General features: G+C 50.1%; 1 protein-coding gene across 2 annotated transcripts in view; it reads right to left on the reverse strand.

Moving 5' to 3' along the window:
* Window positions 1-23,752, reverse strand: part of SLC4A3 (solute carrier family 4 member 3) — a 35,085-nt gene that overhangs the window by 10,370 nt on the left and 963 nt on the right. The window contains exons 1-12 of one of the 2 annotated variants that reach the window (XM_027678779.1): window positions 23,605-23,687; window positions 18,383-18,523; window positions 17,000-17,156; window positions 13,188-13,522; window positions 12,612-12,754; window positions 11,842-12,053; window positions 5,754-5,905; window positions 4,934-5,114; window positions 4,262-4,397; window positions 3,983-4,157; window positions 3,463-3,559; window positions 1,569-1,753 (exon numbers count right to left, since the gene is read on the reverse strand). In XM_027678779.1, coding sequence (XP_027534580.1) covers window positions 1,569-1,753; window positions 3,463-3,559; window positions 3,983-4,157; window positions 4,262-4,397; window positions 4,934-5,114; window positions 5,754-5,905; window positions 11,842-12,053; window positions 12,612-12,754; window positions 13,188-13,522; window positions 17,000-17,156; window positions 18,383-18,436 — 1,827 coding nt within the window. In that variant the 5' untranslated portion in view covers window positions 18,437-18,523; window positions 23,605-23,687. Of the gene's footprint in view, window positions 1-1,568; window positions 1,754-3,462; window positions 3,560-3,982; window positions 4,158-4,261; window positions 4,398-4,933; window positions 5,115-5,753; window positions 5,906-11,841; window positions 12,054-12,611; window positions 12,755-13,187; window positions 13,523-16,999; window positions 17,157-18,382; window positions 18,524-23,604; window positions 23,688-23,752 lie in introns of those variants that run through there. The other variant, XM_027678780.1, reaches the window with a different exon arrangement.

Consider the following 23,752-nt stretch of genomic DNA (forward strand, 5'->3'; position numbering starts at 1 on the left):
TTGCTGTGACCTTTACAGTAACATCCTGCTCCCTCAACCCACTACTCGTCTCACTACTGCCACTCTGTGACCCACACTCCTGAATCCCGCCTCCTGTTTTGAGGGAAAAGCTGGTGGAACCCTAAAGCACCACAGATAAAAAGCACAAGAACCAGGACCTGAGCAGGAAGCATAAGAGACTCTTGGGAGTCTCCACATGGCAGAGAGAGAGAGAGAGAGAGGGGGAGAGAGAGGGAGGGAGAGAGAAAATAGGAGTCTACAGCATGAAGGAAGCCATGCAAGGGAAACCAGGCAGAAAAGGTGAGATACTTCTGAGAGCAACAGCAGGATAACAAGGAAGGACTCCAAGGAGACCAGGAGGGGACAGCACTACTGCAAATAGGTAGGGAGGTGCTGGCAAACAGGTAGAAGTGCTGCACTGCCTGTGAAACATGCTTTCAGAGAAAGGGCTGGAGGATGATGAACAAGTGAAGAGCCTTTAAAGCAGGAAGGGGACAGCTAAGGTCCCTGCAGCACACAGACTCCCTGGAGCCACACTTCAATGTAAACGATACTATAGTCTGGCGCCAGCCACTGTGTAACCTTGCTACAGCCAGCCCTGGTTGCAGCAGCTGCCTCTCCTCTTCCAGCAAGATGAGCAGAGACTCAAATGAACAAGATTAGTCCACAAACATGGTGCTGAAGCTGGAATATGGCATTTCACCTCTTCTGGGTAAAAACACATTCTCAGCTGAGCCCTGTGCCCTGTACAACTCCAGGGAAGGGATCTTTCACCTGTGAGACCTTGTTGTCTATAACCCACATTTTCTGATTGAACCTTTTAGTCTCCAGTTCAGGAAAAGTTGTGCACTATTGGCAGGACAGGAATGTTTGTTACTTGCTTATAGTTACATGGCACCAGCCGGAAGAACCCTGTGAACCTCTGATCCTCTTGTCCTGGATGTATGCAGATGCTCAGATTGTCTTTTTGCATTTAATTCCTTAACAAGTTAATGAATTTCACTTTCCTGCCATGTAGACTGATGGGGGACTTCTAGCAGTGCACGCGCTTGGCAGAAAAACCTTCCTGCCTCCTCATCTCTCCTCCTGTATGGATGTGCTCCTCTGCATGGATGCCTGAGCCATGGGACTCAGCTAGAAAGCTTCATCCAAACACCTGACAACCATCCCCAGGCTTGCTGGGTCTTTTTATCAGTGTGGTCTGGGCCAGGTGCCATGGTCACAGGCACTGCTCAGCCTCCCCTTCTTTCTGTTTGAGAAATGTCAACTGAACACCAACCCTCTAACCTTGGGTCATTCTTTGCTCCTGCTTTTACATATGGCCCCTTTCTTCACCCAGCCGAGCACTCTCTATCCCAGCCAAGTGTCTGTCCTACTCTTTTCTCTGTACTGGAGCATTCTACCTTAGTCAAGCCAGGCTGCTCTTAAAAATCCCAGGTGCTCACACCTGCCTACCCCACCCGGGCCTACGCACAGCATCTCTCAGCACTTTCATCTCAGGAGTGTCTCCTAAGGAACCACCAAAACTCCCTTGCCTTTGTCAGCATCACCGTCCATCAGCTTCTCACCTTGTCGGACATGAGGGTGGAGATGGAGCGGCCAATTTCATGGTAGTCCATGTTGGCCTGGCTAGGTCCCAGAAGCACAAAGATGAATCTGACAGGAATTGGGACCTCCAAGACAGATTCCAGGAAGACGGCCTCATTAAGTCGGACAAAAGCCATAGTTGGCTGCTCCAGGAACTGCACGCAACCTACCAGGAGGCAATGTTTGGAGCAGAGTTAATCACTGGGGTGAGCTGTACTGGGTAGCCCTTAACAGTGGAAACAAAGATTTCAGGGGTTCCCTGGAGCCCTGCAGTTCTGCACGTTCTCCAGACCACTGACACAGCACTCAGCTTCATGCTGAGGACTGCTCCAAGTCCTTTACTGATCATTCACAAGCAGTGCTACTTTCTTTAGCCTCCCAGTTAGCCCATTCTTACAGATGGGCTCTACTTACACTATGAAGGCCTAATTTTAAATTGGAAGATTGCTTCCCACTTATGGAAGGAAGACTCTTATATGTTACTTGTATCAAACAAACTTCTAATCTCATCAAAGAATGAAATCAGGTTTGTTTGACATGACCTATTTCCCATAAACCTCATTGCTTGGCAATAATTACATTCTTATTCTTTAGCTCTTTATTAATTGAATCCCATATTAGCCCTGCCATTATATTGGCCAAGAAGGATGTCAGGTTAAACCACCTATAGGTAGTGGCTCACTGTCCTTCCCTTCTTGGGCACTGATGCTATGAGATTTCTTTTGTTATCTTGTATGTTCCCTGTATCCCTAAACTTTTTTTTTCCAGAGAAAAGTAAGTCAGTTCTCTAGACTCATAGGAGCAAACTACACAGTTTGTTTTACAATGTCTGCATCTCATCAGTGCTTGACAGTCTCCTCGGTTCCTAACAGATTGGGAAGTACTCCTGTATCCTCCGGCACACCAGCTGCTTCCTTCACTTACCAAACACAAATGTTTATTGAATACTTGTATTTCTGTGGCATTATTACTGATCTTTCTGCCATCTGTGTCCAGCAAAGAGCTGTGTTCTGTGTTAGACTGGCAAATATGGGCCATCCGAGAGTCCAAGCGAATCGCGAGACTCAGCCTTATCTCAGAAACAAGCCAATGTTTAGTTTTGTGAGTATTCAAAGTGCGTTTATGAACCTGACTTGGCCTCATCATGATTAAGAATCAGTTTGGTTGAGCTGCCAAGCATCTTTGCCTGAGCTTTTAATCTACTGGATAGGCAATGACATTTATTTTGCTTGCTAGGTTTGCTCAGATGTTAATGCCAGCAAAGAGCTGAGAAGGAATACTCTTGCAGTTAGAAGGAACCAAGCCCAATGATGCTTGAACCTGCCTGCTCATAGCCCTAAAATATCCCCTGGCAGTGCTATGGCCAATACCTGAGACTTTGCCACCAGCCATGCCCTGCTTCTGTAAACTGAAAGCTCCCTGGCACACACAACCAGCAGTCAACACTGGTCAGGGACAGGGACCAGGTGCTGATGAGGTGTGAAGAGGCAGACAGAGGGCAGCAATGCTCAGAGGCCCAACAGCAGTTGTAGCCTGTCCCTCAGGCACCACTTACTTACTTCTGCGCTGCAAAACCAGAAGTTCTGGTGAGCCTGGCAGGACTTTCACCACTAAGTTGTGCCCCAGTTCCCAGCAGCAGAGTCCATCATCCTCTTTTTTAATTTAGGAAAAGAACTACCCTGGCACCCCATACATTTACCACAAAGAGAACATGCACCATCAGCAAAGGAGAGAGTGTACCAGGCTCCCTCCCCAATTGAACTTTCGAAACACGTAAGAGATGGCCAAATATCTCTCAGGAGGGAGGGCACAGACAGCTGGGGCCAGACCAAGATCTGCACTAGTTGTTGGGGGACACTACATGCCATCTCTTACCCACGAGAACTACTGTGGCCTCTGCATCTTCAGGGATCTTCTCCATCAGCTTCAGGTATTTACGGTGGCCCTCAGAGTTATGGAGATGTGGGTTTTTCTGACAGGCAAGAATACAAACAAGTAAGGATGAAATCTCCATGCTTTGGTCTCCCTACAGGGCCTTGCACCCCACTGGCATAATTGCAGCTGGGCTTGCCTTGGCTGCACACCCAACACCTTGCTTCACAGGCAAGGCACCCTCACAGCAGAGGTCACCCTGCAAGCACCAGGGCTGTTGCTGCCATTACATGCTCAAGCAGACATCTGCATACAGTGCCAAGCTAAAATTAGGTTCCAAAATCATAATGCAATGACCTGATTTCCAGCGCTCTGGGTGATCCAGGGCAGCTCAGTCCTTGCAGTACAAGGTTCCCCCATGAAGGGGCCCAGAGGTGGGTGCGAAGGGTTGCTGTCAGCCAAGAGTTGTCCCTGGAGTGTGTAAAAAGAAACAGTACCTCCCCCAAACCCCCGTCACTCTCACCTCCTTGCATTCGGTCTCGTTGGCCTTGGGGTCGGCCATCTCAATGCGCTCTTCCCCCATGAGGGGCACACAAGTGTCTGTGGTGTGGTTGTGGTGGTGGTTCCCCACGATGGAGTTCATGCTGGAGCTGGAGTGGTTCCTCGGGAAGAAGCCCTCTTTCTCATCATTGGGGTGGCTGGGGGGGGAGAGTGGTGGCCATGAGAGGACTTGCCTCCCTTGCCACCCAGGGCTCACATGTAATCTCTGAGCCCTGGGAGCCCTCATCCATGTGCCACCCACCTGTGCTTCAGCAGCAGGGCGCGCAGCACGTTGGCTCGGTCTTCTGCTCTGATCTGGTCAGAGATGATCATGGTCTCCACCATGAGGTGAGCAATGCCAGGCAAAGTGGTCTGCTCCAAGTCAAGGAGGACAGCACCTGCCATCAAGAGGGGAAGAGCCCTGCTCCTAGTGTGCAATGCTCCCCATTTCATGCACACTCTGGGGATACAGCTGTTCCACTAGGAGCCAGGCTCATAGAGTCTTTCAGATGAGAAATGCCCCAAGTCCAGGTGCCCTATGTCCTTTCTGTAAACTCTCGTCCCAAGAGAACCCAAAATCTCCAAGACGCACTGGTCACTCTGGTATCTCCTTTTGTTTCAGTCTCCTGCTCTGACCAAACTTTCCATTTCACACCAAAGATGGGTCCAAGACCTGTCAGCCGAGACACAGCTGGGTGTTGCAACTGCCACATGCCCAAGAGCAGTGAAGCAGAGCATGGAAGCAACACAGGCACCCTTGGGCTATTGTAAACCCTGCCAAACAGGTTGCAGGATGTCTCCACAGGCCCTTCATGGAGACTGGACACAGACATTGTTGTGTGCCTCCACTGATGGGCCAAACAATGACAGAAGCTATCCAGCAAAACCTGTCCCAGAGCCAGAGCCAAACTCTGGCCTGCTGCTCCTGACTCACCGTGGGCAATCGTCTTCCTGAGCTCCAACAGACTGCGGAAGGACAGTGAAGCTACATGGGGTTTCCCCCACCTTGCTGTATCCTCCTCCACATCCTCCTCAAACTTGATCCAGCGGGCCGTCTCCCTCCAGTGCATCTCCTGGTTCTTATCCACCACCAGCTCATTCAGCTCCACAAACACCTAGTGCGAATTACAGCCAGGACATGAGACTTCCCCTGATGCATACAGCTCTACTAGCAACACACAGAAAGCCTGAGCTCTGTTCTCAAGGTACTGCCTGGTCTGAAGCACTGCCTGAGCAAGCCTGCTGTAGTTAACCAGAGGCTTGGTGAACAGAAGCAGCCAGGACAAATATCACTGACAGCGTGGCAGGAGCTTCCATCAGCACATGGAGCACCAGAAAGCTTCAAGTCAGATGGTGTGGGCAGATGAGAGAGAATGATGCATTGCTGCATCCCTTTCCACCAAACTGTGACAATTTTGTCGTCTGCCTCCTTCTTGGTTTCCCTCAGAATTTTCCACACTTACCAGAGATGACGATATTACCATGCTGCCAATTTTCACAACAGCACTACAATTTCTGGGATATTTTAATGTTTTTCCTAAGGTCAAAGCTTTGCAATTTCAGGGAAATCTCTACTTTTACTAAAAAAAGTGTATTTTCAGCCCCCAAGATAATGGATAATAGCTCGAAATGTCACCCTCAAGGTCATGTAAAGAATTAATTATATTGAAACACATTTATCACTTTATAAACTGCACATTTCTAGTCCTGATTTATGACTTCTGAACAAGTGTGGGAGGACAGCACATGGATACCTCATGGGGCTTTCTATCCAGCTTCTTCTTCTTCTTCTTTTTCTTGACAGATGGAGTTGATGCTAATTTTTTGCTTGTCCTGGTGATCTGACTCCGAGATGGTTTTTTCATGAGATGTCTCCTCACACCAGGGTTATCTTCAAAACGGTGGCCTGAAGACATAGGAAAGAAAAAAAGACCACCAATTTGTCTAGTGGATAAACACTGTCTGGCAGGGAAACACATCCAAGCACACCCTTCTTTCATTAGCTTATGCTACCAAAGCCCTGGCAGCTGGAGAACTCACCATCATCTTCCAGACCTTTGAAGATCCTTACTGCCTCATCTGCTTACTTTCAGCTCTTCCAGATGCCTGTGAGCTAATTTCTTCACAAAGAAGGCTTCCTCCCAGGTTGTACATACACTCGAGCTTCATCGTGAAAGCTTTTACTCGTGGTACCCAAACAAGTGGCGTGTAAACCCTCCCCATACTCCCTCAAGAAAAAGCAACCTGCAGCCTTGTCTGCACAGCTCTGCACCCCAGATAGCACAGGCAGGCACCTGGCTGGGGCTCATCTCTCGCACCAGAGGAAGGCCTGGTGCTCAGCAAGCAAAAAGGGCAATGAAGGGGAAGGATATTTAGCTGCTGGTCTGGGAGACATAAGGAAATATCAACGACTGTTTTATTTAATTGTGCAATGAGAGTGTAGGATAACACTGCAGCTGGGGCTGGCACGGACGCTGGGCAGTGAACTCCAGGTATCGTTGCTTCTAGACATTCCGCAGTGCCGCTGTGATGCCCTCGGAAAGGTCTGCCTTAGAGAGTGGCTGGCTGAAACAAAGCCTCACAAAGCCTCTAGAGAGGCTGTTAAGGCTGCAGTACAGACCAACTACCAAGCTACGAGTGCTGTTGGCAAACCAGTGCCCACCAAAATGATTCAGTCACAACTGTGCCAACCCCCTTTGCAATGCTGAAGAAACAGCGCATGGGCAACAGCCTGCCATGGAGAGTAGTTTCCCTGGACGCTACTCAGAGACAGCAAGTGTATCTTTCTCAGCATGGACAAAACATGGGAATGGGGAAAGCCTCACAGCCTGCCTCCAGGATGGGCAGGCTCCACCAAGTCCATCATGGAGTGAGGGCTCTTGCTCAGCTTTGGTCCATCAAGGTTTGCTGGCCTTGCTTGTAAGACAATGCCAAGGTCTTCTCCCTGGGGGAGCAAGGGCAGCTCTCCATTGGCTGGGATGAATGTTCTGTCTGCATGTACCTTTCTGCACTTAGCTTGAAGACCTGCAGCTCTCAGGGTATGAGAGGCACTAAAAAGCACTGCATTTGAAAGCCGAGTAATCTCTTTGATGTTGTAGGGAAATATCCATGCACATCTGGCATGGAAAGACACACCCAGCATTGGGCCAGGCATACCATGGCCTTGCACCTTGGAAATCTGGGTCGCTAAATTAAATATAAAACGAATCAATATTGAGCCTCAGGGCATTTTCCCCCATTGGCTGCCCTACTGATACACGTCCTGTTGATGGCGGGACTCCTCCCTGCTCTACTTACTGCACTGCAATGTCGATAGGAGCCAATAACTGCCCACCGCTACAAACATTTCTGGGAGTCAGGCATGTGTGGGGCTTCCATGGCATTTTGCATGGATTTCTGAGTTCCTGTGTGCACAGTAGCCACTTTATCACACTCACTTTGTGAGTTTGTACATAAAACAAGCAGTCCACCAAGCAAATGATCTCGGTATCCAGCAACTTTGCTCCAATCCCTGCAGCTTCTGATTCTCATATGCACCCTGGGACTCATTGTCACCATGTCACTGGAAGACCAGGGCCAGAGTACGCTCTGCCCAGCAAGACAGAACGCTCACCCAGAGCACAGCAAGCTTTCCCTATGGTGATGACAACTTATTACACAGTGCTCTTCAGCAACAGGCCTAGAAAGCATTCACATGTCCAGTCTCAGCCAGCAAATGGCTGGAGGACAGATAAAACACAAGGAGCCAAGTTTCCTGACAGAGCCTCCAGTGACTCCCACACTCAGTGACAGGGACAGGAGCCGGAGTGCTGCAGGGTTGGAGTGCACTGGTGAAGGCATACCTCCAGATCCCTACAGAAGACTAAGGAGAGATCCACTTTGCGGGTCTCCCTTGGCAGTACTTGTGGCTATTGAGATGCCTGGGGGGATACAACTACAGGAGCAAGGTGCGCACATGGGCTTAACTTGGGAAAAGGACACTGGCTTTTGGGAGTCCCATGCAAAGCCCAATTGAGGTGCTCCAGGCTGCTCACAGAGACCCTTTCTGTATTCTGAGAGATTGGTGCTTTCCCCAAATGAAAGTCAAGCTCAAGAGAGCATCTAAGTCTGGGGTACTTATTCAGGACAGAATCTTGGACTGAGATCAAAGGGTGATATGTCCAGGGTATAGGTCTGCCCTTCTTGCTTGAAGCCAAACTCCCCAGGGAATATGGCTCTTGCTCCCCAGGATATGAGCATGAGACAGTGACAATGTCAGAGGACAGAGATTCCTGTGGTAGCTCCACTGCAATGAACTAGTATGTCACCCTCTCACACAGCATCTCCTGCAGTGTCCTCCAGAAGATCTTCCCATGTTGGCTTCCAAAGAAGTCAGATTTCTTCAGATCACCAAGTTCCTTTTCCACCAGCTTAAATCTGAATATGACAAATATGACTTTGCACTGATTAAAGTCTTCCCCCAGAGTGCCTGCGCTAGTCAGTCCAACTCAGCAGGCAACTGCCTTCCGTTTGTGTGTTAGCTCCCACTTCCCTCTTTTCATTTCCCTTGATCCACAAACAGGAAGACCAGAAAGAGGCAGCAAAGTATTTGTATCAGTACTAGAGAGCAACCTGCTATCCTGGCATCACAGGGATGGTGCACACTGCCCATATAGCCCAATGGTTAAACTGTAGCAAGAAAAAAAAGATTAAAACTCCATCTCTTGAAATATTTAAAACTAGACTAAACAAAATGCTAATCAACATGCCATAAGACACAACCCTACGCTGGGTTCTAGAAAAAGCTACTGCTCTGTCCTGCACAAAGCCCAGGTCTCTCCTGGCTGATGCTGAGTTCAATGTGATAGGAATAGCTGAACCCCAGGTCATCCCTGCTGCCACCCAGGTATCCCTGCCCAGCACTGCTCATGCTATGAACATTTTAAAGAGTGCAAGGAGACCACAGACTCAACTCTATTCAAAAGGCAATTGATTCCTCCTGGATCTGAGTTGGTCCTGGACTGCCATGGACTGAATAGCTGGGCAAGTGGCACTGCCAGAAGTGAACTGGTTCTGCACAGAACAGACTCTACTGCCTCTGCCGTGTCTGACTCTGCCATCTCTCTCTGCAGGATTAATCCACAGTGTGAATTCATTATACAGAAATAATTAAGAGTTGACTGTACAGTGCATCCTGTTTCAAGCACCAGCAATATTAGCTGTAGCAATCAATGAATGTATCAAACACTAGCAAGCCAAATTTCCCCACTTTACAAGTGATGTATGTCACATCTTGCAGAGTGATCTGCCCCTTCTACCTTCCCAAGAACAGCCATCCTTTTCCAGGTGAACCTGGGGAAATTTCTCACACTTTTAATGTACAGTTCACTCAGCTTGGGACAGCTGATGGGACCAATTTGCTCCAGGTTTCTATTTTGAACTTTGCTACTATTATATGCTCTATCAATTTACAGTAACAAGTAGCAGACTTGTTACTGTAAAAGCCAGAATCTAATCCCCACTTGCTGGTCCCTGTAGAAGCACATAGGCAGACATTTTTTCCCTGAAGATTTGTAAAGATGGGACAGATGACAGAGAGAACATGATGCTAGGATTAGGAGGCAGGGGAAATTAAGTGTTTTGCCTGAGATCACACCGACAGTCTGTGGCAGAGCTAGAAGCTGAACCAAGGCATCCTGAGCACCTGCTGCAAGCACTCTGCCTTCCCACTCTTGTGTGCAAAGCCAGTAAGTGGGTTAGCTCTGGGACCACATCACCCTCCCATGTGCACTCTTAAAATCCCTTGAAAAATTAACACACGATCCAGATGAGGGCACTTGGACAACCGCCACAAAGTTCTGGCTATGAACATTATCACTCCCAAGGTAAGTCACAAAGCCACCTTTGAGTTACCACCATCTGCTAAGGAAGAACTCCTGTGTGATGGTGGGAGTGAGGCTCTGCTTTCTGTGAGGTCCCTGGGATGGCTCAGAGATCCCTCTGCAAGGGATGTGCAGGTATAGAAACAGATGCAAAGAACAGAAAGACATTTTTCACTCTCAGGATTCCTATCCTCTCCTTCCCTGTTTTTCTCACTCTTGTTTCCTTCCTCTTTTCCCCCTTCCAGACACACCAGCCAGCCTGCCATCAGCTAATTTCACAGCCACGCTCAAGTCTGCAGACATAGGGATTAGGTTATTTTTTTCTCTGGGTATGAGGCTGCGGTGCAGAGCTGAGAACCTGATACCCACCTCCGCTGTCAGATCCGCACCTTGACTCAAATTCCAGCAAACGGAGCAGCAGCACACTGTCACCTTGTGCTACAGATGGAAAAGGAAATCTCTTTGTCCTTATACACACCTCGAAGCAGCTGCTTTTTCTCTGGCCACGGCATGGGCCACATCCTGATAAGCACAAACAGCAAGATGCAGCTGCCTCCAGAGCTGCTTGAGCGAGACACACACAGTAAAGCACCTCAGCACTATGACACAGATCTGTACTAAGACCTTGAACAGACACACAGACATCAAGCAGCATCTCCAGTGTCCCCAGGCACACGGTGGGGCAAGACCATACCTCCCCTAAACCAGGAGACCAACCTGACATGGCGAGGGTGCAGACAGCAAACACAGGAGGGAGATATGCACTGTACTGAGGGCTCTGATCTACAGCTGCAACTGTAGGGTCACTGCTCCAGTACTTACAGGTGGGCTCCCCGCCTGGGTAGCCCAGATGGTTTCTGATGGCCTCCCATAAATCATAGTCTTCAAAATTGAAGGCAAATTCATCAAAGTCTTCATAGCTGAGTGAGTTGCGAATATGAGCGCTTATCGCTACCTCCGGGCTGCTGCCCCCTCCCGATTCCTTCGCTGGCTCCTCTCTCTCTTGAAGGGTTGTCATTTTGTCCTTGTGAAGGTCAGGGGTCAGGTGTCATGAACCACTCGCCTTCAGATGAGGGAGCGGGGTAGCCAGGCTGATGTGTGCAAAGCAAGCTGCCCCCCTGGGAGGACTTCACCGCAGCCCTGGGGACAGCCCTGGTGCCTCGCTCACCTCCTCATGGGGCACGAAGGTGCCAGCTGCAGAAGCCCTGAGGACTGACGAGGTTCCAGGAAGGCTGGCTCCACCCAGGGATGCTTCCGTGGGGGCTGCCCCACCAGCTCCTCAGGAGCAGCGTCCTCGCTTTGCCGTGGGGTCTTGTGCCAGATGCCCAGGGATGTGGCACTCGTGGCCCGGGGACAGCCAGGCTGCGTGTGTAGCACTGCTTCTCTCCCTCACTCCCCTCTGGTGTCTCCCTCCCTCTCCAGCCTGCAGAGCAACCTATTGAATTCTCCATGTCCTCAGGCCCGGAGCGTGCATTTCCATGACGTCTCTTCTCTCTGTCCTCGTGCCACACAGAGGGGCAGTCCCCTTCTGAGGCACTCCAGAGGGGGCAGCTGCCTCTGCCAGGAGAGGCGAGGAGAGGAGAGGCTCCTCACCTCAGGTTTTCTGCAATACCAGAGCTGGTGTGTCACACAGAGGGCTGATTGCTGGGAAAGTGTGTCAGGAGACCAGAGAGCTGGGTCTCAGGGAAATGCTGGGAGCCCTGAACCAGAGAGGGCAGTGGGGTGGGTGGAGAAGCAAGGATTCATTGAGTGGGTGGGAGTAGAGATGCTGAAAACATGGGGATAGGTGCTGTGGACAATGCAAAGCTGAGAGAGATGAGATACTGTTGGAAAAGCAGGGTCTGAGGTAAGTGAGGACCAGGTCCTGTGGCAGGCTGAACACCATGCCTGAGATTGCTAGGGAAGAGTGTAAAGCAGAGACGAGCACGGGACAAAGGGACACACACACACTGGTAATGCAGGTAGTGTTGTAAAGCCTCACTTTTCATGCCGTCCAAGTCAGCGGATGCCAGCATCTGGGCCTCAGCCTCGTCCGTGGGGACACGCTGGTATGCTGCACTCTCCAGTGTGGTCATGCTGCCGATGCACATCCTCTCCTTCAAGTCATAGGTAACCCGTTGTCCACTCGCCACCTGGCCCCAGGGCTTGCGCTTCTCCCACCCACGCGACAGACGTTCTCGAGGCCCGGGGGGGCTGTAGGAACCAAAGGGACCGATGGTAGCAAGTGGGGTGAATGAGGATGGCCCTCAGGGTTTGGAGTCCCTTGGCCCAGCCCTGACCAAAAAGTCCCTGAGAAGGAGTACAGCCAGGAGTCACCTATCCCAAAGCCTAAAGGTTGTCCCTTCTGCTCTTCCTCTCCCCTACCACAGAGTGGGATCAGCTTACAGTCAGTGCTGGAGACCCACCTCTGATTCAATGGCCTCAGAGTTCCCTCCTGGGGCTTCCCATCTTGCAGGTCAGCACAAAAGCATAAATTAGGTGGGAGGAAGGGTACTCCAGGTGTGCAGCCCAGTGGCCCCAAACCCATACCCTGGGGATCCCACAGACTCAAGGATGTTGCAGGAGTCCTGTGGAGTGACTGTCCGACTGGAGAGTAGCCCTTTTACTCACAGCTGCTCTCCCTCTGGGCCCTATGTCCCCTCTGGCTCAGCAGGCAAGTTCAGGCTGGGCACAGGTACTACCCATGGGGACAGACTGTGCAGTGACCCTGAGGCACGGGGAGCAGCAGGCAGCTTGGCACCGCTCACCTACCTGTGGAGGGAGGCAGGGCCCTTGTCCTGCAGAAGGTCAGCAAAGCGAGGCATGGGAGACAAAATGCCACACTCCTCCTCCACGTGGAACTGCGCGGGAGCCAGAGCGCTGCTGGACTCCTCCTCATCGCTGCCGACAGTGAACTGCAGAGACAACAGTCCTGACAGAAAGAGCTGGAGCAGGCAGCCTTCATCCCAATCCTTAGCATGCAGATCCTCCCCATGTCACCATCTCCCCGAACAGGCAACATCAACTTGCCCCTCATGCCCCATACCCTGGGACTGGTCATACTGAGCCCCTCACCAACCTATAAACCCTAAGGACACATTGATCTTTCCCCATGGATCTTACACCCCCAAAATGGTCAAGCATGCCCTCCCCAGCATCCACCCCAAGCAATGACGTACCTGTCACTGTCGCCAAGGGCCCATCTCTGCTAGGCAAGGATAAGAACACTCTTACCACAATACTACACAGCTACAACTTCTTCCCACTGAGCAATACACTTGTTGGAATCCTCCCTCTACCTCCCCCCAGCCTCCAAGCCCCATCCAGGTAGGGATGCACTGGCCTTGCCTTTGGTTTGCTTGGAGGCTCCAGCTTAGGGGATGTTTCCTTCCCACGAGCTTCGCCCTCAGACTCAGCAGAGATTTCTTTCTCCTGAACCTCCTCTGCCTCAGATTCTCCTTCTTCCTCTTCTTCTTCTTCCTCTTCTTCCTCCTCTTCTCCTCCCTCCTCGTCCTCTTCCTGGATGGTAGGGGTGACCTCCGAGGGGGGTACTGAGGTTTTCTTCTTTTTCCTCCTCCTTTTTTTCCTCCTGCTGGCACGGGGGGGCCTCTTTTGGAACTTGAGGGCAGAAGGGAGGTGAGTGGAAAGGGGATGATGGATGTGGTGCGAGGTTTGGCGGTGGACTGAGAGAGAAAAAGAGAGTCAGGGGCAGGAAGAGGCTGGGAGGAACCTGCCAGGCGCCCCTCCAGGAAACAGCATGGTCTGGAGATCAAGGGCCAGGAAGGGCAAGGAGAGCCACCAGCCCACAGGGACATAGCAAAACTCTTTCAGTGATGTGGCAGGCTGTGTCCAGCCTGGAGTAGGTGGGGAGACAGCCCTTGTGCAGTGCCAAACCACCCCAACACAACTCCACAGCCCTGGGGAAGGCAGGACTCCTCTCCCAGTGTTGCCAAAAGCCATTTGAATGGCTGCACAGAGCTGTGGTGACCTACCAGAGGCAACATTCCCTTGCATTCTCAAACAGGCAAAATAACTTAGTGGTTAGGGCCATGGCTTAGTGGTGGATGTAGTGCTAGGTTTACGGTTGGACTCAATGATCTCAAAGGTCTTTACAACCCAAATGATTCTGTGGTGCTATGATTTCTGCACAGGGTTCTTTGAGTTAAATAGATGCTATTAAATAGATGTTATTTATCTTCCAGGCTTTGACAGAAAGTCCTTCCTCCATAGACAGGAAAAACAGACCAAGCCTTTTAGTGCAGATGCAACCTAAGTCTAAGTTCCAGGTACTGTGAGGGTGTGTGTCCACCAGCCTCTGAAATGCAGATTCAATTAGGAGGCTGTCTTTTAAAAATCAGAGTAAAAAAAACAGGGCAGGAGGACTTTTCTTTAAACTAATCTACAATGAGAAATTCATACAGGCTTGACCTGGGTGTCATGGGAATTAAGAGTGAGTGAGAAGAAATTAAGGGCATTTCTGAACCTTCACTGCAAAACAAAGGCAAGGCACCAGGCAGGGAACAGGGCAAACTCAGCATCTCCCCATAAGAGATGGGGATTTCTGCCAGGTCTATCTGCAGCCACAAAGCCTCCCATAGACAGTCTGCAGGATGGACAGATCGTGGGGCTGCACTCGGCACCACTGAATTCAGGGGGGCACTAGCCACTTGGCAAGGCGGTGTTGCTCGGCAGCTCTTCCTGAGGAATTGTTTTCAGTCTATTTTGATTTGGTTCCTTCCCAGCTTTCCTGTGACATGGCAGCAAAATCTGTTTACAGTGAAAACTACCTTCAAAGGACATTTTCAATGGAAGCTGTAACCTTCTCCCTGGGAGAGCCAGGCAGGTTCATTGTTCTGCTATCATGTTTCCTTTCCTTTGGTTTCTCAAGTCTTTTCTCCCTTATTTCCCCCCTTGGGAACAGCAGGGATATTTCACACATCCCCCTAGTTCAGCAGGAGAGGCCTGTGATTAGATTAGAGGAGATTGGGACTGGTCAGACATCTACAAAGAGTTTGGGCTCTTTATAAAAACTTTTTACTCAAAAGTGTTCTTTTCTTTGACTTAGCTAGATGTACCCTATTTCACTTACAAGATTTGGCAGAAAGACCCTCCTGTCCTGCTGCTGTACTTAAATAGCACTGCTCTGCATACCATGGATAGGCCAGGGATAAATTTCTAATGTAAGAAGCAAAGAAGGCCCCAACTATACACACGTTGCTCCTTTTACAAGACAAAGCTGCTGGTGAGGACACAGCCCATCTTTCCCTTTTGGCTTGTTCACATCAGCCCAAAACAGAAACATTTATGCTTAACATCAGAAGGAAACCAAAGCCTTGGGCTGCAGGGAAGGACAGTGATGCTAAGTGTGTGATCTGGCACAGCAGAGGGAGCACTGTTCTTCACCTCTGCACTTAGCTGCCCAGTGTCAACTGATCACATCTCCACAGAGGTGAGCTGGAGGTGGGAAAAACACACCTCTACCCAACACAAAAGATCCATGCCTCCCTCTTCTTCCTCCCTGTCCTCCTGTGGGTCCAGTCCCTGCCCTGCTTCCCAGCTCCATTCCTTGCACTGTCTGCCTGTATGGAAAGTTACTGCCAAACCAGTGTCCCAGATGTTTGATTACACTTCTTGGTGAACTTGATACAAGAGATATGAAAAAGTAATTTGGACAGAGAGCCCAGAAGGAAGAGCCTACATATTAGGAATTCCTGGCTTTGACTAGAGCAGGAAACATTTCTAAGCCTAGAGGGCATTCACCTCCATAGGCTGGTATGTTATCTTTCAACGAGATCTTCCAGCTTTATAAATACAAACTGCATAAAACTTCTGATAACCAGGGTTGACGTAGTCCTAGGCAACAGGAATACATCAGGAGCTCAGAGGAAAACAAGCTTGATTCTGACAAAGGAAGAAGGACTCTCCTATTAAAAAGGGGAAAAAAAACCCAACCGCAAACAGAACAAATCTCTAGTCAAATTTTCAAAGAAGCTTCTGCCATGCATGCTCAAGCAGATTGCCCATGTCCTCCAAGCCAACCCGCACACCTGTGCACACAGGCAGAGCTTCTGAGCAGGTAGGTCCTATGGGCACAGGACAGGAATTCAACCCATAGCAAAGCTATTAGCACCTTGCAGCCATGTGCACGAGTGACTGTGAGCTCAGGTGGGAAGTATTATTTGAATGGAGCCTTCGCAAAGAAATGACACAAGCAGAAACCTGCAGCTGCAGTGCACTACAGTAATGGACTTTTACCAGCAAACTTTTACAACAGCCATTGGAAATGAGTGGCCAAGCAGAAAACAGCCTGGTGATGTACTTGGGACATAATGTTCCCAAGGTTGTATCCCATCAAAGCCAAGCTGGAAAATAAGCAATATGTGACTGCGTAGAGCCATAGACTGGGAAACTATCCCAACCATTGCTACGTGTCTGCCACACAAACAGGCTGCTGGATGCGGGCCTCTTTGTGCCCTTCAGTGCTTTTACTACAAGGTAACACAACTCAGTTACACCAGGCAATGGCTTACAGTCACTCTTGTGGGTACACTCTCATTTCAGCAAAAGTGAGTTTGGGCAGATGGTTGCCTCCATCATGGAAGGGCATTTAGAGGAATAAATATGCTGCTCGGAGGAACTAAGGTGAGATAGTTATAGCACTTTAAATTCACACTCTATTTTTATTTTGCAGTCCTTTCTTTGATCAGAGAAGCCCGATGGTTTCTATTCAGAAATATATAGGCATGTCTGACTGGAGCCATCTGCTTTCAGACTGGGGAGGATAGCCTGGTTTCTTGTCATATTTGGATGTTTCTTTGCAGGCACATGGAAGAAAAATTGTTTTAAACTGGAAATTTCAATATTGGGGAAGTAGTTGCAGAGGTCCCTGAGATGGGGTGATCGAACACCCTGGGCAGCTACACTGCTGCGTGGGCTGTGCAACAGCTATGCCTGTGGAGACAGAGAAAACAGGGAACAGACTGGGAACAGGCTGTGGGCACAAGTGCTAAACTGTGTGTACATAGCACTTTGGGAGCACTCTGGAGGGAGAAAGTGAATAGCAGGCTAATACAATCTGCAGGGTCCCAGCACAAGGCTGCAGAGCACGTGTGGGTTGGCAGTGAGGGTGGAAATGGGTATAACAGTTCAAACCTACATACATTCAAAATCTCTCTCACTGTAGCTGCGACTTTGCTTCTCCAGATTGCTTGATGCTGACTTGCTTATGAGGTCCCCAAATCTCTCGATTGACAAAGTCTTATCCAAGTCCTCATCGTCCTCAGCATCAGGAGAGGCTTTCTCTGCGCGATCTCTGCCCTGCACAGAAACCGCCAGATAAGAATCAACCACCACAGACCCTTACAGCCCTCTGGATCCTCCTGCCCTGCAAACAGTGCTGGCTTGCTAAGGAGGAGCAGGCTCCACATGACAGGGCTGGGGCATAGTTTCTCACACAGAGGCACAGCTGCACTCAAAACCAAGAGGCAGAACAGATCAGCAAGCTCCAAGGCACACTCTGCAGAGATACTTTAGAGTTCCTCCACACCTCCCTTGAGCAGCAGGTATCAAGAGCTTATGTCAGTGCCTGTCTTTCCCATTAGAGGAGATGTGTAGCTTTTGTTTGGCTGGAATTTCTCTCTTATTTAACTGCTGTCCTCTGGCCTTCCCTTTGCCCAGTCTGCCATCCTTCTCATTCTTAGACCTCCTCTGCATTTCCCCTTAGAAAACAGCATCCCTGCTCTGGTGAGCTGCCCTTGGATCACAGACCATCCTGTGCCTTCCCACCTCCCCTTACACACACCTAGGGACTGCCCATTCCCCTTGGATGCTTTCTTCAGGCTTTCCTGCCCATTTGCCTCCCGTTTCAGGCTATGGGCACTTCTCTGTTTTTTGTTAGTGGGAACATCCCCAGATGAGCATTACCAGGTGACCCCTGTCCTTTCTGTCTCCTGAGCAGTTGCAGCTGGTAAAATTTTCCGTCAATATAGCCGAAATGCCAGCGTGGAGCTGTTGTGGACTCCCGTGTTTCCATGGAAACAGGAGGAGGCCCAACTGTGACAAATCTGTCTGTGCTACGCAGAAAGAGGAAGCAAGGCAGCTTTAGCCGAGCTGTGCCTCTCCTTGCATCCCTCAGCTGTTCCTAGCTCTGACCTGGGAGCGACTCTGTATTTGTGGGTGAGACTGCTTCTCCTCTCACCTTAGCACACACAGGTGTTCCAAGCCCAGCCTAAACGGGGACTGTCTATTTACGAGCTGCCCAGCTCCTCCTGTCACTTGCTTACCCCACCTAATGGCATGTGAAGGCACAGGGACCCCACAGAGTAACCTATGGCCTTTTCTGGGCCACAGTTTGCTGTCTGCACAAAGTGGATGTGGGCTCATGGGCAGCCTTGGGGCACCCTTCGTGCAGACCTGACCCTGGTGAACACAGGCTGTGTTTCCTACTGCAGCACGCTGCCAGGACAGCAGTCCTGCTCTCATCCTGGCAGGAGCACAGTCCCCGGAGAAGAGACGGCCCCGTTGCTGCTGGATTCCCACCTCACCTGCTGCAGGTCGATGAAGACATCTCCTACGGGAGGGGACTCTCCAGCTGCCATTTTGGTTCAGGACCTAAGGGCCTGGGCAAAATATCAACCCTTCTCTTTCACCGGCAGGCACCCAGCAAACCTGGAGAGTGGCATAACCTGTGGAGAGAGGGCAGGACAAGGGAACGTCGTGGGAGACTGCTGGCCACTGCCCTCAACCCCCCTGGCTCCTGACCCAGAGAGGTCACCTCACCGGCCCTCAGGGAACCTCCCCGGCATCACTAGGACAGGCCTGTCCCTGGCAGCGTGCTGGGGTGAGTGGCCCAGCCTGCACTGCTTTGGCCACCGGCTCCAACAGTTCAGGGGCAGATGGGACCCTGTCCTCCTCTGAAAGGTCAGAGGGACTCATGGAGACAGCAGCTACATATAGCTCCTGCATGGGCTGTGCAAGAGAAAGAAAGGCTTCATGTTCAGACACGTCTCCACCAGCACATTTGTGCAAAGCTGTGTGATTGACCACCAGGGAAAAATAAAGTTGGAGAGATCAGTTGCTGGGGGGGCATGCCAGGAGCAGGTAGCAGAGTGGTCCTGTGGCACCTAGCTTTATTGGGCAGATCCCAAAAAAGGCCAGAAGGAACCTCAGAGAGATCTGTGCGGGCCACAGAGATAGCACAAGGACAAACAGTTCATCATTCAAACACCACACACAAAACAACACAAGTTACAGGCAAAGAGGCCAACCTTCAGGCTGCAGATCTGGGCCCTGTCAGAACAGGCGGGGCCAAGGGACACATAAGACCCCGTGGGCAGCCCAAGGGCACGATCTGCTCAATATGCAACTGCAAGTGAAGAAGGCAATGAGGTGCCACGGTTGACAAGGAATGGGATAGAAATTAACACACAAACAGCTGTAGTCATATCATCTACTGCAACAGTGCAGGCTGAGCTCAGCATGAGCTGCACCCCAGGAAGAACTGGAGATGACACAGAGACTGGCTCTGGGAAGATGCTGGCTTCCAAAAACTCATCTGAACTCATATGGAGAAACAGAGAAGATGTAAGCACATGCACAGTGCTTTGGGCACGGGGAGAGGCAAAGTGTCCTCAGCTCACAGCTCAAGAAAAGGGACATTTGTTAAAACTACAAAGGTAGAATACAAATGAATTAAAAACTGGCAAAAGAAAACATTTTTTTCAGTGATGTCATCAAGGAGTAAAAAACTGCAAAGTCAGAGGATAGCTTGGCCATCTCTCTGGTAACAAGTTTTTATAAAACAAGTATTTATGACAAAGAAAAGGACAAGAAGTTAAATCCATCTTTTAGAACAAGCTATTCTCCAGCTTTGAAAGCTTTGGAATAAATATTATAGTTTATGTCCTGGTTATCTGCAGAGGGGTTTCTTACTATTTCATCTGAAGTCCCTAGTATGGGACACTGTTCAAGACAGGCCACTAAAACAGATGGTGTAAAGGTGACACCAGTAAGGCCACTTCATCATCCCTTCTATCTTTGAAGATCTCTAGAAGGTGCTACTACAGTCTCTGGTTACTCTGCCTACCTGAGAGCTTATTCAAACCAAAAATCCGAGGGCCATCTGTAAGGCAAGTTTTTGAGGAGCTAATCTGACCACTGATGAAGCATTCTCCTTTGGTCCATCCTCCTAATTATCAGGAACAAGGCAAAACGTAAGGGAAGAAACCCCTGAAACACACCTAGTTGGATTCTTCAGTAATCCCTCAATAAGACCTGAACAGCTCAAGAGAAATAGGCTGCCAAGACAGACATCTAAACAGCAAATGCAGCATCCAGGCCATAAGCAACAAGGCAGAAAAGAATTAAAACACCTAATCCACTCTGTAGATCTTAAGCTGTAATCTTCAACTTCAAACCCTGTTTTCCAAGAAAAATAGAGCAAAAGGGTTCCAAGAGAGATAGTAGAAAAAAAAGGAGAAAGGTCTAGAAATCATCTGTAGGCAGAGACAGAGTTGCCTTTTAGTAGAAGACATGATAGAGAAAAGGGTAATATAAAGCTTTTATTTTCTTTTGCATTTAACTCAAGAAGAGGGTATAATTCCATGAAAACAAACAGCAGTACATTTGAAACTGAAGGCAAGGAACATTTTATTCCAGTGGGAAGACCTGGCAGGGGAACCTCACTCTGCAGGGCCATGGCATCACATCTGTTAAAGAAAGGATTGAATATTTTTAAGGAACAGAACATTCATAGCTCCAGACTGTCTGCAAAAACGTGTTACAAGCACAATTACTTGAGGGAGTAAAAGGATGATGGGGCTTTGGACAGCAAAACCCTAAAAACTAGCAAAATGGTAATTTAACAAAAAAAAATGCTAATGCTCAGCTCCACCTCTTTGCCACCTCTGTCCCACTGTGCCTCGTGGGGCCTCTGAAGGAAACTAAAACCTATCAGCTGTGTTGTGAAGCACTGTGCTTTGTTTCAGGTCAAGCTCAGGTATGTCTGGAGCAAAGCAGAGGTTTGCAGGGGCATTTGTGCTCTGGAAGGGAGAAAACCCATGTCTGGGAGAATTGCTGGATGCAATGTGCTCTGCTGACACTAGATTTGCAAGACGCTACACTGAGTTTAAAACTATTGCCTGACTGCCTAAATGAAGTCAAAAGGGAAGGAAAATCCAGCACTTAGTCTTTCTTTACCCACCGAATTCAGCGTATTCTGAATTATGCTGAAGCTATGTCATTCTAATGATGCTGGTGAACAACTACAAGCCAGACAGTTGTACTAGAAGTACAAGAGCCCTGGGGACTTGCTTTGAAATTTCAGAGGGACTGTGAGGTACCCACAGGGTTTCCATCAATGCCCCATTCACCACCCTGTGAAAGCAGGATGCGATGTGTGGGTGCCCCAAGCCAGAGGGGCTCAGGGCTGAGCTGTCTGGAGGCTCTGCCTCTTTGGGGAGGAGAGAGGTGAGGATGGAAGGCATGTTCTCCAATCCTAACCCTATCAGCTCTTCTGCTTTCTGGAGAATGGAGAGTCCACAGCCTGGGAGCACTGCTGCTTCCCTTTGGTACATTAATTGATGGCTGGCCACTAGAGGCCACTTGCTCCTTACTCTGTGCCACCTTTGGAGGAAGGCTGGATGGACACCTAGTCAGATCCTGCCGGGCTTTTCTATTACCCACAACAGATGGAGTTCAGAGAAGAGCAACCAAAAATTGCCAGTGGGCTAGAGAAATTGATTTATAAGGAAAGGTTAGGAGCTAATTTTGTCTACCACAATATGGGATGACTAAGACGGGGAGGGGACAAACCAGCAGTCTGGAAAGATCTCAAGAGTGTAAAACACAAGTAAAGATTTTTTAATTTTTTTTGTCAGGCAGCCCTTAACAAAGAGACTTAGGAATGGGTTAAAATTTAAAATAGAAACTTAAAACCAATATCATGGAGAATACTGCTAATAAGCATCATGCTGAAGTGCCCAGCCTACTGGTATCACTGCCTGGGCTGCCATAAGAACACAAGACAAAATGGGAAACTAAAAAAAAAAACAAAAAACAAACAGACACCACTAAATAAAAGCAAATGACTGATACCTTCATTCCACTGTATCTCCTGGTTATGGGGAGTACATGATTCAGCATTCCCGCTGGAAGTAATTTTCAGTAATAAAAGCATCATGCCAGCAGGCCAGATTCAAAGGGTGTCCAGAAAAATCCACAGTCTGCCAACCTGTGCACACTCACATATCCCTGCTCTCTCCACAAACACATCAGTAAACAGAACTGGCTCACCTAAGTGACCGTACCTTGTACCGACCACCATACTGACCATCTAGGCTTAACAGATGCTGAAGGAAAGCAAGCAGGCACGTCCCTGCAGTTCTGGCAGCTATGGCATCTCCCACATGTTGCTCACAGGGACTCCAGAGGGGCTTTCCCCGACCCCCAAAGGCTGCCTCACAATGCCAGTACAGGAGCTTCCCTGTTTTGCTGTGAAAAACGCACATCTTCGAGGGGCAGAGGCAAGCAGGTCACACTGCCCCTTTGCAATAAAGATAAGCCGGTAACACTATAGGCAGCTCCCTGGGCAAGGGGCTGCCCCAGCTCCATGGGCAAGGGGCTGCGTGGAGACAGCCATCAGGCCACGCATCCATCTCCTCAGCTCTTCCCTAATCCCTTGGCCATCAGCTGAGTATAATTTAGCTGTGGAGCGTCTAGACTAGGAGTGGATGTTAAGATAGGGAGGGATAAAGCCACAGGGGCAAAGCTGGTTTGAGGATAGAGGAAGAGAAGGGACTCCGGCTAATAGACGCAGACGGGAAGAGCTCACAAAGGAGAAGGATTAGAGGCCTGGGAAGCTTTTTCTGGGAAGACATACTGATGAGCCTGTTCATGGAGGAGAGGAACAGGAGGGGTGCTGCTGCATACACCAAAGCATTCGAATGCTGCTCTGACAGTCACAGCCTCAAAACCGAACAAAACAGGAGTGGGCTGCACAGCCTCTACCTCTCCTCTGACACGTCAGAGAAATGGACACACATAACAGAACGCAAAGGCAACAAAAAAGACAGTAAACACACAAAGTTTCCAGGCATAAAGGATTTAACCTGTGGATCTCTTTACCACATGGCTATGTTGAAATTTGTAATATTACACAACTACTTCAGAAGGTTTAAATATTTCAATGAATCCTATACTCAACTACCCTGGATGAACCACCACAGCCATTCACTCCTGAAGCACCGACTCTGTTCCATGACTCTACCTCAGAGGCCCTTCACAAAAGTACCAGACAGGACAGAGCCGATGCAGCTCACAGACACATACACGAACACACGGAACAAAACCCAGTCCAGAATGAACTGCCAGCACCAGACAGTAACGAGGACCAATCCCTCCACTGGACATACGGACGGCTCTGACAGATACACGTACAGCCGGGGGAGGGAAGGGACATAGGCAGGCACTGGGGTCACTGCACCACGTACCGTGCCGTGCCGAGCGCGGGACTGCTCCGCGTCGCATCCAGCACCGGGCACTGCGCTGCGTGCGGTGCCGTGCCCCGCGCCATGCACCGCCCCGCACCGTGCCATGCCATGCACCATGAACCATGCCCCGCACCGTGCAGCCACCCGCACCGCCCCACGCACCGTGCAGCACCGGAGCGCCCCGCACACGGGGCCGAGGAAAGGCAGCCAGGCGGGGCTGCTGCAGCCGGGGCAGCGCAGAGGCAAGCGCCGGGACCCACCCCCTCCCCGGCCCGTACCTCGCACCGCCGGAGCAGGAGAGCCGCCCGCCGCCGCGCCGCGCCCCGGCCCCGCCGCCACGCTCCGCCCGACACGTGCCGTGCCGTGCCGTGCCGCGCTGGCGGCGGGCGGCGCTGCCCCTCGGCCTCCCGCCGGCCCGCTCTGTGC

Source organism: Neopelma chrysocephalum, unplaced genomic scaffold (genome assembly GCF_003984885.1).
Source record: "Neopelma chrysocephalum unplaced genomic scaffold, ASM398488v2 Primary Assembly neopelma1_44, whole genome shotgun sequence".
Classification (NCBI taxonomy): Eukaryota; Metazoa; Chordata; class Aves; order Passeriformes; family Pipridae; genus Neopelma; species Neopelma chrysocephalum.